The following is a 24240-nucleotide window of genomic DNA, read 5'->3' on the forward strand; positions in this document are numbered from 1 at the left end:
GCAGCTAATAAACGTGGTGTCTGTGTATACATTAACTGAAAACAATAAACTGTACTACCATGCACCAGTGGAAACGTGGGAGGCATAATGCTAGCCTCCTAGTCTTTAATAAAATTACAGTTCTCTGTATATTATAGCTCTGAGAGTCAGTATTTTGTTTTCAAGGCAGCAGGCTGGTATTGTATATGTTTAAAGCCTTTCAAGGCACAGTCTGATATGTTTTAAAGGATTAAAATAAATGGTTTCAAAAACTACTGTTTGAACAATTGGCTACCTTCCCAATATTCCTGAATCTTCCTCCTGCACAAAAAGCTGTAGCAGCTTTAGCACGTCGTAGAGAACGCACTTAAACACTGATAAATCAACTCCTGCTTCCTGCATCAGTCTTCCTCCATCTTGCAATAGTTGTTGAAAAAAACATGTCTGGCCCCACATAAGCAATTAATCCCAACCCGTTGGCCACGTTCTTGGATAAAAAAAAAAACTTACTTTGACACAGTCTTAGTCCTTCTCCAGTTGTAGAAGAAAAAAAACACACCATTTGATTAATAAAATCTACTATTCGGCCATAGTCTTCTCACATCAACGAGCCTCCTAATGGATATCAGATAAAGCAATCCATGTTAATCCTTTGGGAATGTTTTCTTAGGCCAGTCCTCAAATAACCTAAAATTAACCTAATTTCCCAGAAGCCTTCATATATAGATTGTGGCGGTCTCTTAATACTCATTCCTTACATTTCTCAGGGAATCAAAGAACATCTTATTTATGCCACCATTCATTAGATAATTATCTGCCTCCATCCCTTTAGCAGTTTACTTTATCACTTAAGCCTTTCCCAAATAAGTCAGACAAAAACTTTGCTACCATTACTTCTTCAGCCTGTATGGGATCCAAATTCCTTTCTGCACACCATCATACCCAAACCTTCCAGGCCTCTCTAGATCTTTTCTTAGTTCCTGACACTCGTAATTCTTTAAACTCCAAAGCCTCTCCAGAAAGATCTTGAATCTTCTCCTGAAATCTTCCAAACTTCAAGACTGAGCCCTCCTGACTGTACTAGTGGATGTTCTTCCCTATTCACGCCTTCTAACAAACCCTTGCAAAGTTGAATTGGAAACATGATCCTTATTCCCAACTCTAGAGCAGAAAGGATCTAAGACTGTTCTCCAAAAGGGAGTCACTAGACCTACTCACCATTTCTGCCTTCTCACATATAACAACATTATTTGTATCATTGAACATTGTAGGAAAGCATAGCCTTTCAACTCTTTCCAATGCAGCTTGAATGCCTCAACTTCCTGCACTCCTGGATCTGGGTGCACCTGAAATACCTTCTCATCTCACAATGGAAACGGAATGCACACAAATCCACCTCACCAGAACTCCCGAATTTTCAAAAAATGTTCCTCTTTCAACTTCCAGTTTCTGAAATCTGTCAGATAAGGAGAATTGCGGTCTGCCGCTCCATTCTCCTATCATGGCATATACTGAGCTCTCGCACGTCTCCTGTATTCCAGACACAACTCTCACGTTCCTTTTTGCAATTTGACAGTACATCACACTGTGCATGTATGGGAGGAAGAAAACTCCATCTCTGAGAGACCTCGGACTATCAAGTGAGGAGGAGGATAATGCGGCAGAAGGAGGAGAAGGCTCAGACGCTGGGAAAGGTCATCATCATCTAGTGGGAACACAATAATTTGAAAGAGAAGTGCATCCAGGTGAAGCAGAAAAAGATGGGGGCGTTCGAGGCAACAGCATTGCCCTATTAACCACAAAAGACTGCCTCCGCGCTGAAAATTTTGCTGACCGAAGACGAGGTGAGGAAAATAGACCCCCTCAGCTCCCATATCTCAGGCAGTTAAGCCTCTGAGACAACACGAGTGTCGATAGGCAGTCGAGGCACAGAAAAAGCAAAGAAGATGGCTGCCCCGTCAATGGCAGCAGAAACTTCAACGCTAAAGAAAAGACAGTTAACCACATTCTGCGCGGCAGAACATGCATTTGTTATCGAGCACAAGAAAAGACGACTCGGGCCGAAATGGCTGTAATCCTCCAACAAAAGGACACTTTGACACCAATACTGTCCAAACCTTCGATGGAAAGCGCATGGGATGAGAAAGGCTGGAGCAGACTGATTCACAGCTGATGCAGAGCTGCAAGGGAAGGGGCAACAAGAACTCTCCCATGAAGAGGAGGACTCGAAGTCGCAAGTCTTGTCCCAGGACGTCGAGGGGTCTGAAGGCATTGAAGAACAGTGGCAAGCCCTCATTGCAAATTCACCCAAGGAACTTGCGGCCACATATCCGTCAAGACCATCAGCCCCAGGTGACCGCTCCGTGTACAATCAACTAGAGAAAAGGGAGGCAGTGTGGTATGGAGTGCAGTTGGATGAGGAGGAGTTGTAGACAGGCTTTCTGCACTCCTACCCTCACAAAGTAAGTTTCTGCCAGTGCTCCCGAGCATCTTGGACCAAGGGAGAGAGACATTCTGTGAACCAGTAGCTCAGTGATTCCCCAGACCGAAAGGAAATACAAAATGTTCTCAAAGAGTCCTGCAAACGTTTGGGCAATGCAGTGGCTGACTCCATCACTGTAGCCACCGCCAGGGAAAGAGCCAACATTCCAACCTCTTCCAGATCCCCTCTGACTAAGAAAATTAAAAGGATGGAAATGGTGGAGATAAAATTTAAGAGGGCATCTGCAACACAGTGGGACATCGCAAACTCAAATGCCCTGCTTAACAGGAAAGCCCATCAACACTAGGAGGAGAGGGCCCAGTTAATGAAGCCTCTGCCAGAACAATACCAGAAGAGGGCAGGTGCTCTCACAGAGGAAGGGAAGAACAAAGCTAACATTTGCCTAAAATCAGCACTTAAATGCTGCAGACACAGGGGCTAAACAACTAGTGGCAGGAGCAAACTTAAGGAGACATGCATGACTGCAAATCTCTAGGTTCAATAATGAACTTTAGGCCAAGATTACAATTCCCCCTTCAACTGAGCAACACCTGTTTGGAAGTGCAGTAGAAGACACTCTGCAACAAGTCAAAACAACACAGCAAAATTGATGGGGGCCCATACAGTTTAGAGGGCAGCAGAGAAAGGGAGCCACCCTCACTACAAGACCAAACTGGAAGAGGAGGTTTTCAAACCATCGCAACACATCAAGCCTACCAACACACAGGTCAGGCACAAGCACCAGCACATTAAAGGTAATTTCAGGTGCCACAGAGACTGACCTTTTGCGGGCGAATGAGAGGCAAAGGACAGCTCTGAAGAGGGGCGGCACCAGCAGCACAAAAAGTTACTTGCAATATCAGGAGTCCATGCGTAGAGGGAGGTCACCTTCAGACAAGTGGATACTCTAGATCATCCAACTTGGCTATGGCATAGAAGTGGAAAGACACCCACCAGGCCTGGGCCTACAGCATACAACCCACCTGAAAGAAGAGAAAACCTATCTTCATCAGGAAGTAGAATTGCTGCAAAAACAGGAAATAGAAAAAGTGCCTCTAAAACAGATAAGCTAGGCAATCTATTTAACATACTTCCTGATACAGAAATGAAAAATCGCTATGGCCCATACTAGATCATATATATATATAATATTATATAATTTTTCTCGCCAAATCCAATATATATTGATCCACATTATATTTAAATCATCATGCAGTAACCGCCATTGAGATGCTCCATCTTACACAGGGATAGCCTGCCCTCCTTGCGTGCCAATTTTGACACCCATATGTTGTGAACTGCTAAGGACTTCACCTCCATTAAACTCCATCATCTCAGGGGCGTTAAATGTTTCTTTTTCCTTTGAACACTTACCCCCAGGCTCCCTCTATTACCGACCCTCATCTTGTGATAAAGACCAACATTCTTCCCCTTCCTCTGCAATCTTGTTTCTTTTATTTCTGTTTAGGCTTTTTAACAGCATCATTCCTCTACTGATACGCTTTTTTATAATCTCTGTTTGATAGTGGGATCACAGTCAGACATTTGTGTCATGTCTAGATTTCCTAATCAAAAATTATACAGGAAGTTACACAAAGATGAATTGAAACCTTATACTATGTAATTTGTTTTAGTGAACACACTCTTCACATCTGAGCTGCTTTAAAATAATTAACGTTTTATGCCAAAATAAACTTAACTTGTTGCCAGTGGGCACAGCTGACTCTAACTGTCAACCGACAGAAATTCCTGTGCCTAGGCAGCTGTGCCTTATTGACTGAAAACAAAGGCATCTCCAGACCTGTTAACCTGGAAATGTTTTTTAGTGTGAGTAGGGGGGTGGGGCATTAAAGGGCGCAGAACTTAGTGCCGTGCACAGCTGGAGGCACTTTTAAATTGACTGCCTCCCAGTACACAACCCACTTAACAGTGCCCCTAACCCCATTTTCTGCCATGCCAACAACATAACAAGCAATGGCAAAGCCAGTTGGTCTCATCTGTACAAGAGCAATTGGCGTTTGCAATGTATTGCTATTTTGTACACCAGTGTGGCTGCTGTTCAGCATGGCTAAACGTTAGAGACATGGAGTGGGGGAGTAGAGTGGATTTGTTGGAATTTCGTAAAGTTCAGTTAGAGTAGAGTTCAGTGTTTCAGTGGGTTGGAGTGGATTGAGGTAGTGGGGTGGATTGGAGTGGAGAGGACTGGATTGGGGTTGAGAGGGGTGGATTGAAATGGGGTGAGCCGGAAGGGATTGGGTGGATTAGATTGGATTTGGTGGTTTGGATTCACTGGATTGCAGTGGGGTGGATGTGATTCGAGTGGATTGGAGTGAGGCAGGCTGGATGGATTGGGGTGGGGTATTTTGGACTGGGATAGAGTGGATGGATTGGAATTGTGAAGTGGAATTTGAGTGAGTGGGGGTAGATTGGAATGGGGTTTGGTGGATTGGAGTGGGGTGTGTTGAATTGATGTGGGGTAGGCTGGATTGGGGTGGATTGGATCGGAGTGGGATGAATTGAGATGGAGTAGCGCGGATTGGATTGGGGTGAAGTGGATCAGAGTGGGACATATTGTTTGGGACTGGAGTTGGGCAGAGTGGGGTGGATTGGAGTGGGACAGATTGTTTTGGACTGGAGTGTGGCACATTGGCATAGGGCAGATTGTTTGGATGGGAGTGGGGCATGTGGGAGTGGGGCAGATTTTTCTAGATTAAAGTGGGGCAGGTTGTTTTGGATTGGAGTGGTGCAGGTTGTTTTGGATTCGAGTGGGGCAGATTGTATTGGGGTAAATGGGAGTGGGGCAGCTTGTTTTGGATTCGAGTGGGGTGAGTTGGATAGATTAGAGTGGGTTGGGAGTATTGGAGTGGTGTGGGTTGGACTGGATTGGGGTGAGAGTGGATTGGTGTGGTGTATTGGGGTGTACTGTATGATTCTGTGTTAAAGCATCATTTCATTAATTTCACATAATAAAGAAACAACGAAGCACTGCAATATTTCAAACAAGATAATAAAACATGAGTGGAGTGTAAGAAAGGCCGACCTGGCAAAATAAAAGAAAGTGAACTATAAAAAAGAAAACTTTATAATTTTGTTTGTCCTGCGGGGCACATTTTTGCCAGTTATAAGCCTTCTGTTTGCAGAGCACTAGAAGTTAAAAAGAACAAAATAGTACCTCAATCATGTAGGGAGCTGTGGATGGGCACTGATTAAGTTAAACCAATTAGTGCTTGGTCCCTGCGCCACAGAGAGGAACGAAAATAATGCCAGGCCTGAAGTGGACAAATTACGAGGCTGTAAAGAAGAGTGCCACACAAGCCAACAAATGGTGAGTGACAGGCAAGCTACAAGCTTTTTACAGTACACAACAGAGTGTTGCGAGTGAGACGCCCGCGCTAGCGCATGCACTTGCAGGCTCGACCCTACACAGAGCTGCTGAGGCTGTAGATGTTCCTGGAAGGTTTCACACCTCACATCGGACATTGGCTGTACATAACCTCAAAACAATTAGCTGGAAATTGGGTTTCCAGCTAATTGTGCTGCCCAAAGCAGACCACAATTCATCTCAGTAAAGCACTGATGTACTTAAACAAAAGAGCACACATCAAGTTGCCCCAAAACATATTAAACAGCCCTTGAACCTCACATTTCAATACTTAAATGGTTACTTGATGAATTTCTCATAAATTTGGAAATTAGTACAGTTCTCTGCCTAGCCGAAGCCATAATTTTCTAAATCAATAAATCAAAGTTCTACTTATTCTATACGGAGTAACAGACAATAGGAGGATGGATCACTGAGGGTTAACATCGGAAGAAAGTGTTCTATTTTCTGTTGTTTTCTTACAATGTTCTACATTCTACTGTTCTATAAAGTGCTGCAAAATGGTGAATAGGAGGGATAATGCACATGTCTAGCCTCCTATCTTGACCTAAAATCTGCATGCCATGCTAAATCTTGATATGTGTATTGGCGAAGCACATTTCGACCCCTTAGGGCAGCTTGGCAATGAAGAACAGATGTTCATTGTTACATTACTCACACACTGGTGTTAATCGGGCCAATTATCCATGTAATTTCAGGATAGTGGCTGACACATTTATATAATATTTATTTTTTATGTAGTCTATTTTACAAACCGCAGAGTTAACCGATAAACATCAGAGTGCCTAACAACTGAGAGCTTAGCGCAGACATTACATGAAAATGCAAGATTGAATTATGGCTGAGTCAGTTCAGTAATGAATAGAAGCAGCTGGCCCTGAGCAAAAATAACCAAGCCAAGCTACCTAAAGAATCACAGAAAACGAGGTAATTTGCCTCCGTCACGTCACAAATCTGGAAGAAGCAAGATGAGTGAAAGTTAGACAGATTGAAGAATGTTTATAGTCGCAGAAGAAAATGCCAAATGATGTGTTGATGGCACGGTGAATGGTCGTGAAATGTTTATTCAGTTTTGTGTGTGTAGTCATTTTCCGGGAAGTGTAACTGGTTGGTACTCACCTTATTTAAGAATGACTTCATTATGAGTAATATAACCAGTGTTAAATAGACAAATGCTCAAGTGAAGGAAACCGCACATTAGACAGAATTGACCTTAGCTATTGGTTCCTGCAACCCAGCAGGTCAAATGTGAGCGATCTTGGGTAGCCCTACTTGAAATACGGTGTTTGGAAACAATGTGGATACATTTTGCGTGTAATAGGACCTTTTCCGAGAGCTCTGCGTCACATAAATCAGGTCCACGTTGCTTTCTGCTGTTCAAATGAAAACTTCTGTCGGAGATACCATAGTTCTTAGTCGCGTAGACATACATTCATGGAGCACTGTGGTCTGCTGGCGAGCAGGTTAGTGAGGTTTGTGAGCTTCACTTGCTTGCTGCCTGTAAATGGGTTTATTTCATGAGTGTGCTTGTCTTTTGTGTGGTCTATTTATTTCCTGTTTTAGATATTCTCCTACAACACGACCGTGGTGAACCAGCATTAGCGGCCTCCACTTGACCTTGTAGACTTAAGAATTATTTTGGCCCCAACTGCAGAGGCTGAGTCACTGGGGCTAATGGGGGAACAGTGCAGAACACAGCAATCTCTGGTGAAGGCCCGCCCTGACTACCTTCTTTCATCTGCCACTGGGAGTGCATAAAGCTGTGGTAGGCCACCCCCATGACCAGGCCACACCCATCAAGCTGTGAATTCATATTAGGCTCCCTGCTGGTAGTTGTGAGCATGAGATTGCATGTAAATGAGTGCACCCTGGCTCCCGCCCACATAGGATACAGGCTTCGTGCCCTACAGAGGCCCATTTGTTAAACTTCTCAATATTACATATCACTCTTGAGGCAGTGAGTGATGAGGCTAGTGATCAGAATGATTATCACATAGTGCCTGTTTGTGACTGCTGCACCCGTGAGTACATAGGGGCTGGTCCATGACAGAGACTGGTAGCACACAGGAACAATCTTCATTGTTCACCTAAAAGGCAGAAATTATACTTTGTACCTTAAGATACCATGCCCGTGGCCTCAAGTGCTTTAATCAGTAAACAGAGATGTCAGGTTGGTTAATAGGAGTTGCATCTTGTGCACCTCTTGCCACTGCCAGTTCAGTCTTTAAAAGGTTTGGTGCCATGCCACCTTAGCTATTCTCTGGTCAAGGCCAATAATGGTGTGGCGCAACTGCTGCTCTGTACGTTGCCAAACCATGGGCAGATTGTGCTCTATGCAAACTGCAGTGATGTGACTTTCCTCCCATCTGTAAAAGTAAATGAGGTACATTCCCTCCAAGGCCTTGGATTGGGTACCTAAGGTACAGTCTGAGATGGAGTGCCCTCCTTTGCCATTCAAGCATCGTCTCATCGTTACTGTGTGAAGAAACGTAATCGGCACAAGGTAACCTTAGTTTCAAATGAGGACCAAGTTTAATATTTTATTGCATAGTTAAAAAATGTTTTTAAAAATCATTGCAATCCGCAACGAACATAAAAGCGTTCTCAACTAAAATATAAAAACCAAAAACCACCTACTGGGATTTATAATTCTCATAGTTTAAAGCACTAATATCAAGGTAAATTACCGTTCCCCCCCGCTTAAATAAAGTTGTGTATTTCATCACGAGGGCAATAGCAGGAACTGTCCCCTCCAGATCCATGCTGCCCTTAGAGTTCTATATCTAGGCTGTTCTTGTAAACAGCGCTAACAAAGTTGTAAGCTGAATAGCTCCATCAGCTTTCACAGTTACTTGGCACATGCTTTAAAAGGTGTTCCGCTTGTGAAATGCATTTTGCCACGCATGCCTCGTGTTGAGGTGTCGGCCCTTTGATACAAAATAGGATAGCTTGACGGCAAGATCTAATGCCATTGGAGATGAACACATTTTTGAGGTACAGTTTCCACCAGGGTCACAGTGCGGGCATATACATAGAAACTCTAAGACGTCTTCTTGGTGGTATGCACATGGCCTACATTTCCCGTTGTTTAAGGATTTGAGCCTTTTTGGAACTGCATTATATGTGGGGAGTTGACCATATCTGACGTGCAACACCTTTATTAGGTCGAGCGCAAGTGTACGACCTCATGTGTACTTCTTCCATGGGCTTCCAGCTAGTTCATTATTTAGTTTCAGTGTCATTTAAAAATCCTTGCTTGCTAGTTGTCAGTCATGCCTATTTTTCCCTCCTTCTGTGTGGGAGCAGGGACCAACTACTGTATAATTACGCTTTGTCCTGTTTATCTAGTCTGTAGAGGTCATTTTTTTTGTTTATATATATTTCGCATCTCAGGACGCTGTGTCACCTGTATTAAGAAATAAAATTATCAACTGAATTCGAGCCTGTTGGATGCGAGTCTATTTTATCATGGAAAATCAACTGACTGGATCGGTGCAGCCGTCAGATGGCTAATTGTCCATCTGTTGAAGAATTTTTATATATATATATATATATATATATATATATATATATATATATATATATATATATATATATATATATATATATATATATATATATATACATTTTTTCCTGCTCTTGCCAGGAAAGCTTCCCTTTTCATTTGCAGAACATTCTTACTCTGAGCTTAGCTGTAAATGGGGCTATAGATCAGGCTGTTATCTTGGTCACGTTTCGTCCTTGTGGGCTCTCTGCACCTTCTTTCAACTGCCTGGCTCCCACCTTGGCTTGGATTTTCTTTACCAACTCTACCTGAGCTCTGCAATCCTTAGAGACAATGCCCACTTCTGCTCCATACTGGGATCCCATACTGGGATCCATCGGTGCACCTCAGGTCACACACTCCAAGCCCTCAGCTGTGCCAGTGCCAAAAAACCCACACACGCTGTCTGCAAGAGCGCCTCAGTTGTTCCAGTCAGTACACTCTGCTACTCCAAGTACTGGGACCTAGGGTGCAGCTCCATCAGTACACCTCAGTTCTAACCCAGGGATGTCACTTCCTTTCCTATACTAGGACCCCGCTCTCATACAGTTCCATTACAGAAGCTCAATCCTGCTATTCTGTCCTACTGCCAAGCCAATACTGGACCCAACAGAGCAAAACAAAGCTCAGCCAGTGCACCTCAAGTCTAACATCCAATGCCACTGTTGATGGGAACCACCACAGCACTGCCAGAATCCATCAATTCTAACATTCAGTGCCCATTTCTTCTCAGTACTAAGGCTCACACACATGCCTTTCAGGACTCCTCGCTTATGTGTTTCAGAGGCAATGCCACTCCCATGCTGGGCCCCACTCGCAGCTTCACCAGGGCACCTCCAGGCTAACACTCTGCAACACTGGCACACCAATACCCCCAGTTACTATTCCAGTACTGCAGCCCACATACTACTCTTTCAGTGCACCTCATCACTAACCTGTAGCGCCCCATTATTCCAACACCAAGAATTACACAGCACTCAGTTTCTCATTGGTCACCTACTGCCCTTCTGGTATTCCAGCACTGGGCTGGGATACAGCTCTGTCTATACCCCCCAATCCTGATCTGAAGCGCCCCAATATTGCTGTATTGTGGTTCACATACAACTTTGCTAATGCACCTCCTGCTGTTCTGCAGTGTCCCCTGCTGTTCCACACTCTTACTACTGTTAGAGGACATGGAGGAGTCAAATCTATTCTCAGCTGCCATCTTTATATGGGGGTGGTCTGGGTGAGTCAAATCTATTCTCAGCTGTCCTCTTTAATTGGGGGATGGAGGGGTCTGTTTCACCTGTCTCACTCCATCTTTCCTTTACTCTGTTTACTCTCTTTTCTTTCTCCCCCATTTTTCTCTTTCCAGCTCTTTAAATCCACATGTTAAGTTTTCTTTCAACTGTTTATTTCTACTCCTCTCCCTTTTTTATTTTCATCTTTCTCTTGCTACCTCCTCTTTCAAAGTCCCAAAAACGTGGTTATTGCTTTCCTTGTTTTGTTCCTCTTTTTTCTTCATCGAACGTTCATTCTACCACAGTTTTTATTTTTCTGTCCCCTTCATTCTTTCCTTGTCTTCATTTGCTCTTGCTATGCGTTCTTTCACAAATGTGTGTTTTTTTTATTTTTATTTTTTATTTTATTTTTTATACATCTTTCTTCTTTTCTTTCCCTGGTGTTCCTGTTATCTTTGTCAAGTCATGAAAAATCATTTTCTGCTGATTAGTAGCCACCATTTTCTCCTTTGGGAGAGGGTATCGTGGTTTTCTGTTTCTTCGTTCCTTGGGTCAAAGGAGCGGATGTCGGTTTGCAAGTTCCTTGAACGCTTTGTAAACCTGGACGCATAACTCTTGTGCAAGGAACTAGCTGTCAGTGTCTGCATTTCATGTCCCTTTGGTGCACGCACATACCCATTTTACATCTTATTTGTACGGACTTCCCACGGCCACAGAAGGGCACTGCTGATCTACTATGCCCACCTGTAAATTTCTATCTGCTATATTACACAAGGATGACTAGCTACTACGAAATTGGATCAATTTGTTATTTGTTCAATTTATCGCCTTATCGGGCACCTGCGTTTTGCTAGACCACGTTCGCCGACCTCCCCTTTCCTTTCTCAAAAAGAACTCGTTAAGCAGACCTACGCTGAAGAACATAAGAATTGCACCGCTTTTATTTAGCATTAGTGCTCTGAAGTAACTGAAAACGGGACACCCAAACTTCTAAAAACTCCAACTAAATTTAAAAAGAAAAAAAAAAAAACCATTCTTAAAGCCAGTATGTCTTGCTTTTATGTGCTGGAGTATGCAAACAGCATTTGTGCTTGCATGTGTTGACATGTTAAAGTTATGCTTTTTACCTTTGTAGATGGTGGTTAATCAGTTGGGTGTCTCGGTTAAATAATTTTACCTTTGGTCGTGTCACCATGTGCAATATTAAGTGCTTGAAAGTAGCAAAAACGTAGAGGATTATCGTTTTGCTCATGTGAGGTCAAAATACTGAACACCCACTAATGCCAATTTTGTGGTCTCTAAGTGAACTTTAGAACAAAATTTACTAACGGGGATGATTTATTTCGGTATTCGGCTGTTGGATCACCAGTTGCGGAATAGAAGGTACCATTTTGAGCGGACTGTTCTTGATAAAATGAGAAATGTTTGGCATAATATGAATTTCTGACCTGTAAGTGACTTTATGCACTCTGTTTTCTCCCTCTGCCATGTGCAATAGACCCCTTTTTATTTCCGTAATGGTGGCCTTCGCCTTCATGTGCCTTTGTGGGCTGTGCAACCGGCTATGTCGGTCCAACGCAGAGCGACACACAAACAACGTAGAATCTGGGCGGCCCCTTGAAGCACCGGTGTCGCCGACAAACTCTGGAGCTTTGGCTGTCCCTATAACGCCACAGCAGGAGATTTATGGAGCGCCACCACCTTACAGTGAGGTAAGCGCTGCAGTCTTGCATTCTGTTTAATCTCAGTATTTTGTGGGTTTGTTAGTTGATGAAGGTTGGGACCATTACAGTCGTAGCTGGAAGGATCGCCATTTAGAAGTCCATGCTGCAGGAGCTCTTAGAAGCGTGTGACATGTTCTTAAGCCTGTTATGATCTCCTGTGATTAGTGACTTGAGTGTAAGAGTGTGGGATGTCATGCCTTCAAAGGGGTGCCAGATCTCTGGATCACCGGTGCTGGTTCTTCTCAGTGGTCTTGGACTGCTGGTGCCCAAACTGCAGGTTGCTCTTTGTTGTGGAAGTGGGTCAGTCGTATCCTTGAATTTCCCATGTTTTGTGTTTGACTGGAGCTGAGGACCCTGCTGGGTCAGTGTTTGTATACTGTACACAGCACACCAGTCCTTGTAGTGCTTCCCTGATAACCCTTCGGGTTTAGTGTGAAAATATAACCATGTCAAGCATAGACTCCCCTCACCACACACAGACCCCTACCCGTTGTCCTGGTGCACCCAGTTAGATTTCCCTAGCTCCACAGAGTTTGGGATATAACCATCTCTTTCTATCTTGGAGAAAGAGAAAACGGACATGCACCCCGCCTCCCTCCCTTTGAGATATACACAGTGGCAGGAGAGATGTTTGGAGGACAGTAGACCTGCCAAGGACTTTGGATGGTTTGTGAGGGGCTTGAATCAGGACACCCACAAAGAGGTGGGTAATTATATCCAAACCCGTTGTATAACGTGCACATTAGAATCGCATTAATTGTAATACAAACACTAACTAAAATAATCTGTAGTAGTAGAAAAATGACAGACCATAAGGTTTGTTGGCAAAATTCTACCCTACACTGTTTCTTCGATCTGCATAGATATGTAGAACTTTGACGTCATACCGTTGTGAATTTAACTTAACTGGGCTTCTAGCTTATCGGTAAGAAACCACCCTGGGGAGGGGCATGTCTCCCAGGCTCGTAGAGATGGTCCTCCTTCAAGATCCCAGTGGCGAAGAAAGTCAAGCTCCTCGTGTGTCTTCACGAATAGGCTGAAACGTGTTGACCTGAATAATTGGGGGCGATGACCACCCCTTTTTATCCTCCAGGCTTTGCAATCTTACTGTTGCACGCTAAAATAAGAGTATGGGTGTCTATTACTAGGTAATTATAGCAGGTTTTTAATTAACGCAGCCATCGTTGCTACAGGGTTAACGTTTCATTCTCACAGTAATGGGAAAAAAAATCTCAAAGACCTGAAACGGGAGCTCATTTGAGCTTTACAGACTTTTGTCTTGGTGGGTAACATGGGGCCTTTTACAAAACTTGCCACCACGGTAGCAGAGGCTCTTGTACCTTTTAAACAAAAGTGTTTGTTGGTGTAACTCTGCTTAGTAACTGATTCTTCCCCCCAAATATATTGATTTCACAAGTGTGAATCATTCACACCTTTTGTTGAATGTAATATAGGGAGGGAGGGGTTATGACTGTCCCTTCAAACACCTCTCTCCTAAAAAAAAAATTAAGATTAGAATTTTGCCGAAGGTGGCCACAATATGCAAAGAAAAGCCGTCATTATACCAGCAGCACCACCACTGGCGAGGGTGAGCTCTAGACCAGCGGTCACAAGCATGCCAAGAATGACCACCCTTAGAGTGAGCCCATCAGCAAAATATGGTCGTTTATCCTGTCATGGTCCACAAGATGTCATGTGGCTGCTAAAGGGGACATTGCCAGGGCAGACAGAAAGACACTTGTTCAGAAGTGCATACACACAAGTATGCAATGGTACGCATATATATCCCCACCCTACAGCTCCCTAAAAGAGCAGAGAAATGTTATTTTACTCCTCTGTTTTCGAGGTACTTCCACTCACTCTTAACTGCTGTACTTAGTTTTTCCTTGCACCAGATGCCGACACCTTATTTAGCTTTGGCGAAAGCAGAACCTGCCGAGCTGTATAGCACGCAATCACTACCCATGTATTGCATGGGTGGGCATCCCCTGCCAGCTTGTGTCCATGGTGTTGGAGTCTAAGCCCCATAGGTGGCATACATAGCTCTTCCTGCCACATACTGATGTGCTTGTAGCCAAGGCTCTGCCTCTCTGAAGGGATGTGGCCTGGCTCGTGGCTCAGTGAGGGGGGGTGCATGTTGAGTGGCCCACACCCGCAGCCATCTCATGATGGAGATCACTGTGCTGCCTCGCAGTCCGAGCAGGTGATATAGACAAGAGCCGTCAATACAGCCCTGCGTGGCAGGGTGAGCAGCAAAGAGCTATTCACTGTTGATCCGGTGCATGGAAATAGGATGTAATCCGCCTCCTCGTTTACGGCTTCCCGGTAACTACTTTAGATAAGGATTTATAAGTATTACCGGAGACTTTCGGCTAGCAGTACTCGTGGCACTTGCTTTATAATGTAAAGAGCGATGAATTGAAAATGTTTCAGTAGTGATCCTGCTGCGGTGGCGGCCATCTTAAAATGGGGAAAGGCAGATTCAAATATACACATTAGAAATGTGTGACGATTCTGCTGAACTGACAAATATGAATGCGTTGCTGTCCCTATTATAGCAGCAAGTGACATGGCCTGGGGATTGTGCATGTGACGCTGTGTCCCACATCCGTTCATAACTCAAAAGATGGGCACACATTTGTTTTTCCGAGGGCTGGAGCGTTGTTAGAGGCCTCTTGGTGTTCACACTTTGTGGTTTCCTCGGAGGCTGTCTCCCAGCCTTCTCCAGCTTAAGCCGCGCGCTGGCGTGCGGTGACACGAGGGCGCAGGCAGCCTCCCCCAGCAGTGCCGTTTTCAGCACAACTTGCAGCAGAAGCCTCGTCCCTCACTTGCAGCCTGTCCGGAAATACATTGTAATGTAGTGACTGCTGAAAAGACTGATTGCGTTACACTTTCTCTGTGGATGTTAGGGGTTGTACTGCCAATGAGTGCTTCTCCCCAAGAAACAAGTTGCCTTTAAATTGCTTCCGTCTCCACCCTTCGTACAGCCTAGTTAATGAATTAAGTGGGAGGACAGTCCTCACTAGAAAATGTAGTAAACAAACGATGAGCCTAGTGCTGCAGGATGCATTCGTGAATCAAAGCAGCAGGTTTCCATTGGCAACGACTCCATAGCTACTCCTTTGGTTTTATTCACTGTTGCCATTGGTTTGGAGACTAATGGCGTCAAGGCACCATTAAGGCCTTGACTAAATATGGTGCTGGATGTGACGGACTGAAGGACCAATTATTTCTGATTCCAGCTCATAGAGCCCAGTGAGGTGGAAAGACCTTCAGGCACTCAGAGAGAAAAAACACTTACCTATGAATGCAGCACGCACCCGTTAACTACTGGTGTGCGAAATTCACATAACTTGCTTTCACATGAGTCATGAAATGTCAGGGAAACTATGCAGAATTGTGTAATCACACACAATCCAAATTCTTATTTTAGCTCTAATTTAGATCACATTTTTGATGTAAGGACTCATTTGGCAGTAAAAAAATAAAACAGCACAAAATAATGGCACAAGCAACAGCAGCTCGCAGTTTTGCAGCAAATGGCATTTAATTCCACAATAGGGGGTGATGGCATTTCAGGATTTTTGCATAACACGAAATTTGGATGAGACCAGAATGAAGCTGCTGCTGACAAACACGTTTCCTTGGAGATTCTTTGGCTTGGATAACGTTTTTCCTGCACAGGTGCTTGGTCTGTGCTTGTCGGGCACCTGTGATTTTCACCCTTGTCCCAGGTGGAAGGTTATTTTCTTAACAATCAATTGTAGATAAAGTCCGCATATGTCTGGGTTCAGAAGAGACCTTTAATATTGTTGTAAAGCTCCGAGGCGAGAAGGATGGATCCTATACAGAGCATGTTAATACTAAGAAAAACACCTCAGTTACAGACCTGTAGCTCCGCATACTGCTGGCCACGCATGCTTCCTCTAGTCCACTTCGTTTGCAGAACCTTTAGACCTCCTGCTATTGGGCAGAAGTACATTCCGAATTTACATCCAAGTGTTGTGCGTGCAAAAGAAATCAAACTAGATAGTTGAAAGGTCAATCTACAAGTGCAGACTTTAGACTTAATCTCCATGACTAGAGAAGGTTGCTAGTATCCACAAACAAATGGAGACTTTAGGACTGCACAATGTTTTCTTTTTGTTTTAAGATGCTACTGCTCAGTGCTTCATTTGCGCCGGTGTTTGCAGGAGATGCTCACCAGCACTAATTTCTGGGGAATCACACTCATATTTCTCATCTGACTTTGATCCAGAACAATATAGAAAAAAACTCACATAGGGCAGGTGGGGGAGGGAGGGTGGAAGGGAGAAAGTGAAAAATTGTGACAAAGGGAGGAAGCCAGAATCTGCTAGTGTGAGATAAAGAGGCACAGGGAGTGTGGTGGTGGATTAAGGAGGCATCAGGTGGAATCGGTATTATGCAGCTTTGGTATTTGGCATCCCTACCTAAGTGCTGAACCCAAACATTTGTGCAAAACGATAGGCCGGAGCCCTTATTCCTTTACAAGGTAAGCATACTGACACAAGATTATCTGTGGTTTGCTTTAATTCGGTCAAAAGTACATTCATGGCACTTGGTGGTCACCAAGTAGACTGGTCGTGGTAAAAAGGGCTGTGAAGGAAATCTATTATAGATCCTGACCTTGATCAGTCTAGGGTTCAAAGCCCCCTTAAAGCCTTTATTTATTCAACCAAAAAGCACCTAAAGAAGTCAACAGCAGATTGCCCTCTCTCTGCAGAACCTCATGTTTTCCTTTCAGAACTTATTGTGCTTAAATGAAGGAGCAGATTTAACTTTCCTAAAAAGCTTCATTTCTCTGTACTTACCCAAACGTACCACCCTTGTGCCACCTGGTAGTGCTCAAGATTCTTCTTCATCTCCAACCTTGCTTTTGAAATGGGTAGGGCATTACAGTGTCGTGTTTTTTTTTTTTTTCCTACTAAATTTGGTTTCTGTACTCTGAATCTATGCCTCTAACCCATCCTGCAAACAACAATTTTCCTCGACTCATGGACTTGGTCTCAGAAAGGCGATAGTAATGCATTAATGTTATTTTACCTTAAAAGCAAAATGAAGGTATTTATGTTTTGCTTTTAAATGCTGACCTGCACAGCACAAGCCCATGTTAAATGTATATTGTAATTCCATTTATATAGTGCTTACTACCCCTGATGAGGCGTCAGAGCTCTCTTCGGTGGGTAGCACGCTACTCCAGAGCACAAAAGGATTAGTGGTGGATTAGTATAGGGAAATACAAGTTAATTTGCACTGTGGACATCTGAGTCTGTTGTTTAGTTTCAATACAGTAATGGAGGGATGGAAGAATGGAGGATTTAGAGAGGGTTAATTGGGAAACAATGTAGTAGTACGAGGTTTGGGATGAGTAATAAGAGAGATGGAGGAGGGAAAAAGTCTATAAAAAGGGATTAAGGAGATCATAGTAAAATTATGTTTGGGCTGAATCAAAGGAGAAATACATGAGAGAAAAATTTAGGAGGGTTGTTTAGGAGATCATAGTAGTAAAATGAGGTTTGGGGTGAGCCAGAAGGGACAGAGGAGAGAAGTGTCTAGAAAGGGTTATTTTGGAGATCATAGTAGTAGATTGAGGTTTGGGATGTAAGAGTCGAGATAGGATAGATTGAGAGCGGTATAGGGCGAGACAGTAGTGCATTGGAGAGTTTTCTCTCTTTTACAGTACGGGAAAGTAACAAATATAGATACATGATTACATAGAAAGTGAATATATGTATAAGGAAGATAATATATTGGGCTTTAAAGTTGTATTGTATGTACAAAGACTTTCAAATGTTGCAGTATTTGAAGGTAATTTATTTTTTATAACTCAGTTTTTTAAATTGATCTTATCTTCAATAATTCAATAGTGAAGTGCTTGTAGATAGTTATTTACCTTTTGTGAGAGACAAATGGAGCAGAAACCCATAAGCATCTAATCAAACAACTTATATAAAAAAAAACCTGTGCAGTGGCCTATGAACATGTATATACATTTGTTAATCAGACCTAAAGAGTATATATTTTAAAAAAAGTTATTATACATATTTGCACAACGAATTGCACATATCTAGATTTATACATATCAAATTATAAATGTTTACATTTACAGGGATGTGCTGTACACATTACTGTTTGAGTATGGTCATTATGTGGGAAAGAGCTTCTTAAGTAGTCTTATGAAAATAAGATAGATTATACTATACGTATAGTGTACGTATGTAGTACTGTGTGTCCCACTTGACTTGTTAACAGGCCAGCACATCTAGAGGGTAATGTTTTGTAAATATATGTGGTGGCCATGTAGCTGCTTTACAGATGTCAGTTACAGATAGGTTTCCTAAGGCAATTGAAATTCCTTTTTTACAAGTGGAGTGAGCTCTTGGAGGAATGGGTAACGTTTTCAGCTTTAGAATAGCATGTTTGGATACATTTAATAATCTATCGTTCAATTCCTGATTCAGAAATGGCCCTTCCTTTGTGAGGTTTTGAGAAAGCAGCAAATAGTTCTTGTCTTTGTCAATATTTTTCAAGTTTGGGAGAAAACAAGCAGTTCAATAAATTGAGGTGGAATTGTGAGGCCACCTTTACAAGAAATTTGGAGTTGGTGTGAAGTACAACCATATCCTTATGTGTTTGGAAGAAAGGTTCTTCTAAAGTTAGTGCCTGAAGCTCACTGACACTAAGTGACGTGATAACGAGCACAAATGTTACCTTTGAGGATAAAAAAAAATGGAGGGGGCTGGAGTTGAGGTGCTCAAATGGAGTTCCCATTAACCTTGTCAATACAATATTGAGATACCATGTCTGAACGGGTGGCACCCTAGGAGGAATGACTCTATTAAGTCCTTCCACGAATGCTTCAGTCACTGGAATACTAAATAAGGAAGCGTGTGGCCTATTTTATAAGTATTCAGCTACCTCTTCAAGGTGTAGCCTTTTAGATGTAAAAGCTAAACCAGAGGAATTCACATGAAATAAGTAGTAGACAGTGTCTTGTGCCTTGGCTGCTAAGGAATCAATGTGTTTGGAATGACTATAGTGAACAAATCTGTTCTATTTAGCAGCGTAACAGGCCCCAGTAGTTGGCCTGCGTGCCTCTTTGATAATGTCCATACACTGGATTAACCTTCTGTCTCTGTTACATCGTGTGGATGTTTGACTCTTTGTTTTGTTAAATTGGATTCTAAATCTGGCTAGTAACGAGTGAAATGCGGTCGTTTATTGGAAGACCTGATCTCTTCACCTATGCCCCAAATCAATTGGCTGTTGCTTTTTGGGCCTCTGACATGTATTCAGAAGTATGGAGCAGTGCAGTAATCCTAAGGATGGTACTTGCAGTTTATACTGCTATCGCAGTATTATCTAAACAGCAGCGACATAAGCATCCTCAGGGAAATAATGATGTGTGCAATTTTTAGGATGCATGGAAACTTCATGCTCATGTCTTGTTAAAGAGTGTAACTTGGCTCCTTGTTCATTTTTAAGGATCGTTTCATTAGCAATGGTAGCTTAAAGGTAAAAGCTTTAATTTTGTCTTTACATTTGAAGTGGATTACCTCCACTTGCGTGGCATGGAGCAGGCGATAGCTCGGAGTCCTCCCACCCGTAACAGTTTTTAAGACTTCAGCCACTTGAGCCCACTTCAAGGAGATTTTATGTTAAACAATGCAAATGAAAACATTCCAAAAGTATTTTATGCAGATGAAAGTCTCATACAGGAAAAACGGTCCAGCAAAATACTTTTTGGGAAAAATTCACTTGTAGGTGAAGTTGTGCAAAGTCAAATACCTTCAACTTCCCTAAGCTTTAATGCTATGAGTTTTGCATATTCCACAGGCTTTGACTGCCCAGAAAATAAACATAACGTGGTTCTGCATGACTGATGGACCCCGACCTCTTGACTCATGAGCTCTGAATGTTTTGGAAGATTATTCTATCATCCTCATAAAATTTTAGTAGTACTGTTGAGATCTGCATGTGATACCTGTTTGGTTATAAATGAGACCTGATTCGGGGCGTTGCTTTCACAGTTATGTTGTCCTCAGGAAGTCAGTCATGGGACCTAATCTAGATCGCAGGCTGAACTACATATTGAAGATAGCGCCCAGTTCCAAATCTTGTCTTTTTCTCTCTTTACAATGCCCATATCCCTATCGATGGTGGATACATGCTACAAGGAAGGCTTAATATATGTAATTTGACAGCGGTTTTAGTAAACCTCACTGTTGGTAGAAACCTGTGTAACCTAATACGTTGCATGTATACCCTGTGGCGGCTAGCTAGTATTTACAATGGAGGTCAGGAAGGGGGATACAATCAAATAAAAAGGCACCTACCAGCGTCAGGATTGATGGGAGTGGGCTCCCTCAGCGCTCACAAGAGCGCTGGAGGCCTATACTTTCTCTAACCCAACTGTAAACAAGTGCAGAGGTCCCTGCTGCCACTTGGCAGCAATTGCCACGCCCTGTCCTGACTCTTGGTTCAGGACGAGGCACTGAAAAATAAAATGGTAATAAAGTTTATTACCATTTTATTTTTCTGTGATGGGGGCATTTTTTGGTGGGGAGATGCTCCTCCACCTGCGTGGAGGGGCCACAACAGGGTATAACTCAGCCTAAATGAGAGATTGATCAAGACTTTGCTCTCCATCTAGCAGTGATCTGCTATTAGCAACCTAGAATTCACTAATAACTTGCTAATGTCTTCTTTACAGCCCCAGAAACCCTATATTAACCAGAAGCAACCTATTATACTACAGTGAGTAAGACTTTGCACCTCCAAGATATGCTAAGGCTAGAGAGTATACAGTACCCTACTGCTGGGTCTTCAAATTTATGGTATTCCCCAAAAAAGAAATTTAACTTTTGAATCCACTTTACAGGTCAGATTGAGAGCTACCGGGATGATGGAATTTTATATAGATTTTTGTACTTTAGTTAGCTATGTGTTCGTCATGGGCTTCGTGTTGCTGTTTTTTTTTTTTTCAGGAGTGTAACAATATCTAGCGTGTGTTAGTCAAATCCTATAACAGTTAGAACATTCGGAGTTTGGTTAAAAGCCTAATTTGAACTCTCTAGAAATCTGTGTCTCTGATATCATCATGTTAACGAAAATCATCCGAATGTTATTGGTGCCCTTCTTTTAAGACCATAGGTCGTTCGTCCCGGTTCACTGTAAAAAGTTGGTTGTATTATACATCGACACCCCAGGTATGTTCTTCCACAAAGAGCTGGATATTTACATCTTTTGTCCTTTGTTGATTGGCCATGCATATTTAAAATGTCACCCTGGACCTACAACGTCTTAGTCTTTTGTGCCAGTCCATTCCATCAGAGTGAAGTGTAGAATCAGTTGGACTCTACAGATTTGCACCAACTGCACACTTTGTAGTTAAACTGCACAATGCCAAGGGTTTATCTTGATCTTCACAGATCACCTTTATTGGTCAGACACATTGTCCATTTCCAGGAGTCTGCATCAAGAATTAGGAGAGAGTCCATTGCTTTTCTTTGGCTACCTTCCTCGTTAGCTTTTCGAAAGTTGTGGTCAAAGGATGGACTTTCAATTAAAAAGGTGTGTAGAGGGATGCAGATTGTTGCCCATTGACAGAAATTCATGGGTCCCTTGTCTCGTTTAAATAATCCCTTAAAATACTTGCATTGCTCACAGAATGGTAAAGGTAAAGTCACTAGTTAGTCATGGAGAAAGCCAAATAGCTGATGGTCGCACTACTTCAGGCTCTCCACTTTGTTTCTTCGGGGTTTATGAGTACTTGATCATTTTGTGTAAAGCTGGTATCCTCTGAATAGATCAATATAGCTGAGTGGGTTATGGTACCATAAAAGTAATTGCAGGGCGAATTCTGTAATGTGCTGTACAAGTTACATCATGCCAATCAAGTGTCACGCTTGCGCAACTCTGCAGTACTTCTAGACATATTTCTTGTCTCTTGATTTTCTCTGCTGCTTGAAATCCATGTGTCCAATTACTTATCTCCTGATTCCCTTTGTAGGTAACGTCTAAGCCGTTCCTTTATCCAGCACCCGAAGGTCAGCCTCCAGCCTACAGTAGTCTGATGATTGAAGATGCTAATTCTGGAGAAGTCTACATCCAATCTGCCTTCTGAGGCACATGCTTTCTTTTATGGACTTGTCTATTAGAAGTGCCTTGTGAGCTCAACACTGGCTGTAATGTGTAATGAGCAGTCCACAGAGGACCACAGCATAGAGTGTCCCATGTGCTATTAGGGCTCCTTGGGAGTCCGCCCGCCCTTGTCTTCTGGCGTCATCTCATCTCTTTTGGAAAATGTGAAAACTCGTATTCGGGTGTATCTGAGAGATGGTTCATTTGTATCGAGCTCTAAGTTTGAAGATGGTATGGGTGCCCACCTTTAGTCATCCGACTTTATAGATACAGATGAATAGCGAAAGACTTTACAGTGCCTCTTTGGGTGGGATGGCACCATTTATCTTCTGAAACATTACAGTCTGCGTGTGGGAGGGCCTTGCACCCTACAGGCTTAATTCTAAAGGTGCATTGCTCATGCAGGGTATGGAGGCAGATGGAAGGGACATTTTCAAATAAGGGGGGGGTGCTATTTATGTAGATACTAAGAGTATCTTGTGCACAATTGATTTCTCTACTGTGTAGATGACCGTGGCTTATTTATATGACTGATTGTTGTTTTATCTTTTGTTAAAAGCAAATACATATTTTTTTCCAGCAAAATTGGTGTGCGTGTGTCATTGAGGCTTATCTGGCCCCAAGCAGGTCCTGAAAGAGTGATTTGATGGAAAATTGAGATGAGTTTTATATGTGGGCTGAAGTAGGGCACCATGGGGGGGACTATAACTCGTCACTAATATTGTACTGATTGAAGTCCAATTTTAGTGAAATACTTTCAGTGCATATATTTTCTCCAAATAACGTTTGAGAGGGGAAGACATGGAGTGGGGGGGGCATGACACACTAATAGGAGTAAGTAATAAGAGATGTGCACATTTCTTGAACCACCTTCACAATACACAGCACATCAAATCGGTGTCTTTCTACTATCTATACACATTTATACTTGCGCATCTATAAGCATCGGAACTCATACATGCATAGCCGCTTGCAGTTCACTGTTACATTTAAATTAATATGTAAGTAATGAACAAGCAGCAGGATTGTTCTGTTCAACGTACCATGTTATTCATTGATATTACAAATGTAGAACCATGTAAATTATCCCAAACATTTAGACAAAACATCAAGATATTAGTAGAACGCACATGTTAACTTTAAAGATTTTCAAAGCACATCAACAATGAAATGCCATAAAGTTGTGCACACTTATTAACTCTCATGTCCACAGGTAAACAACTTCCATGTCGGTGCTTAAACTTTAAAAAGAGATTATTAAATGGTGGAGTGAAGAAAGAGGGAAAGTAGAATCGATGCAGAGGTCAAATAGTTTATTCTAAATCTACAATATAAAGGTTTGTAATAGAATACCCTCTTTAATGGCAAAGCTGTATTTTAAGTCACAATTCTGAAAATGCCACTTCTACAAAGTTGGCATTTTCTTGTCCTTAACATTTCAATCAATCAGTCAGATATGCTTAGAGTACGCTACTCACCAGCAGGGTCTCAAGGCACTGAGGGGTTAAATTGAGTTAGCGATGGCGACTGTCTGAGGTGAAGAGGGAACGTGTTCCAACCTTTTGCTGCCAGTTAGGTGAAAGATCTTCCTCTAGCCGAGGACCTCTTAATGCGGGGTACGTTGGCGAGCCACTGCTGAGATGAGCTGAGAGGTCCGGAAGGGGAGTACCAGGTGATGCGGTGGTTGAGGTAGCTGGGTCCAATGTTGGGGAGTGCTCTGTAGGCTTGTACGATGAGTTTGA

The 24240-nt window shown here is 42.7% G+C and overlaps 1 protein-coding gene across 1 annotated transcript in view; it reads left to right on the top strand.

Moving 5' to 3' along the window:
• TMEM92 (transmembrane protein 92) overlaps positions 1-23077 on the top strand; it is a 38424-nt gene extending 15347 nt beyond the window's left edge. The window contains exons 4-5 of the mRNA XM_069237829.1: positions 12109-12322; positions 22368-23077. Of these exons, the coding sequence (XP_069093930.1) occupies positions 12109-12322; positions 22368-22481 (328 nt within the window). The 3' untranslated portion in view covers positions 22482-23077. The remainder of the gene's footprint in view (positions 1-12108; positions 12323-22367) is intronic.
• Positions 23078-24240: the final 1163 nt, after the last annotated feature.

The sequence above is a fragment of the Pleurodeles waltl genome, chromosome 6, assembly GCF_031143425.1.
Source record: "Pleurodeles waltl isolate 20211129_DDA chromosome 6, aPleWal1.hap1.20221129, whole genome shotgun sequence".
Classification (NCBI taxonomy): Eukaryota; Metazoa; Chordata; class Amphibia; order Caudata; family Salamandridae; genus Pleurodeles; species Pleurodeles waltl.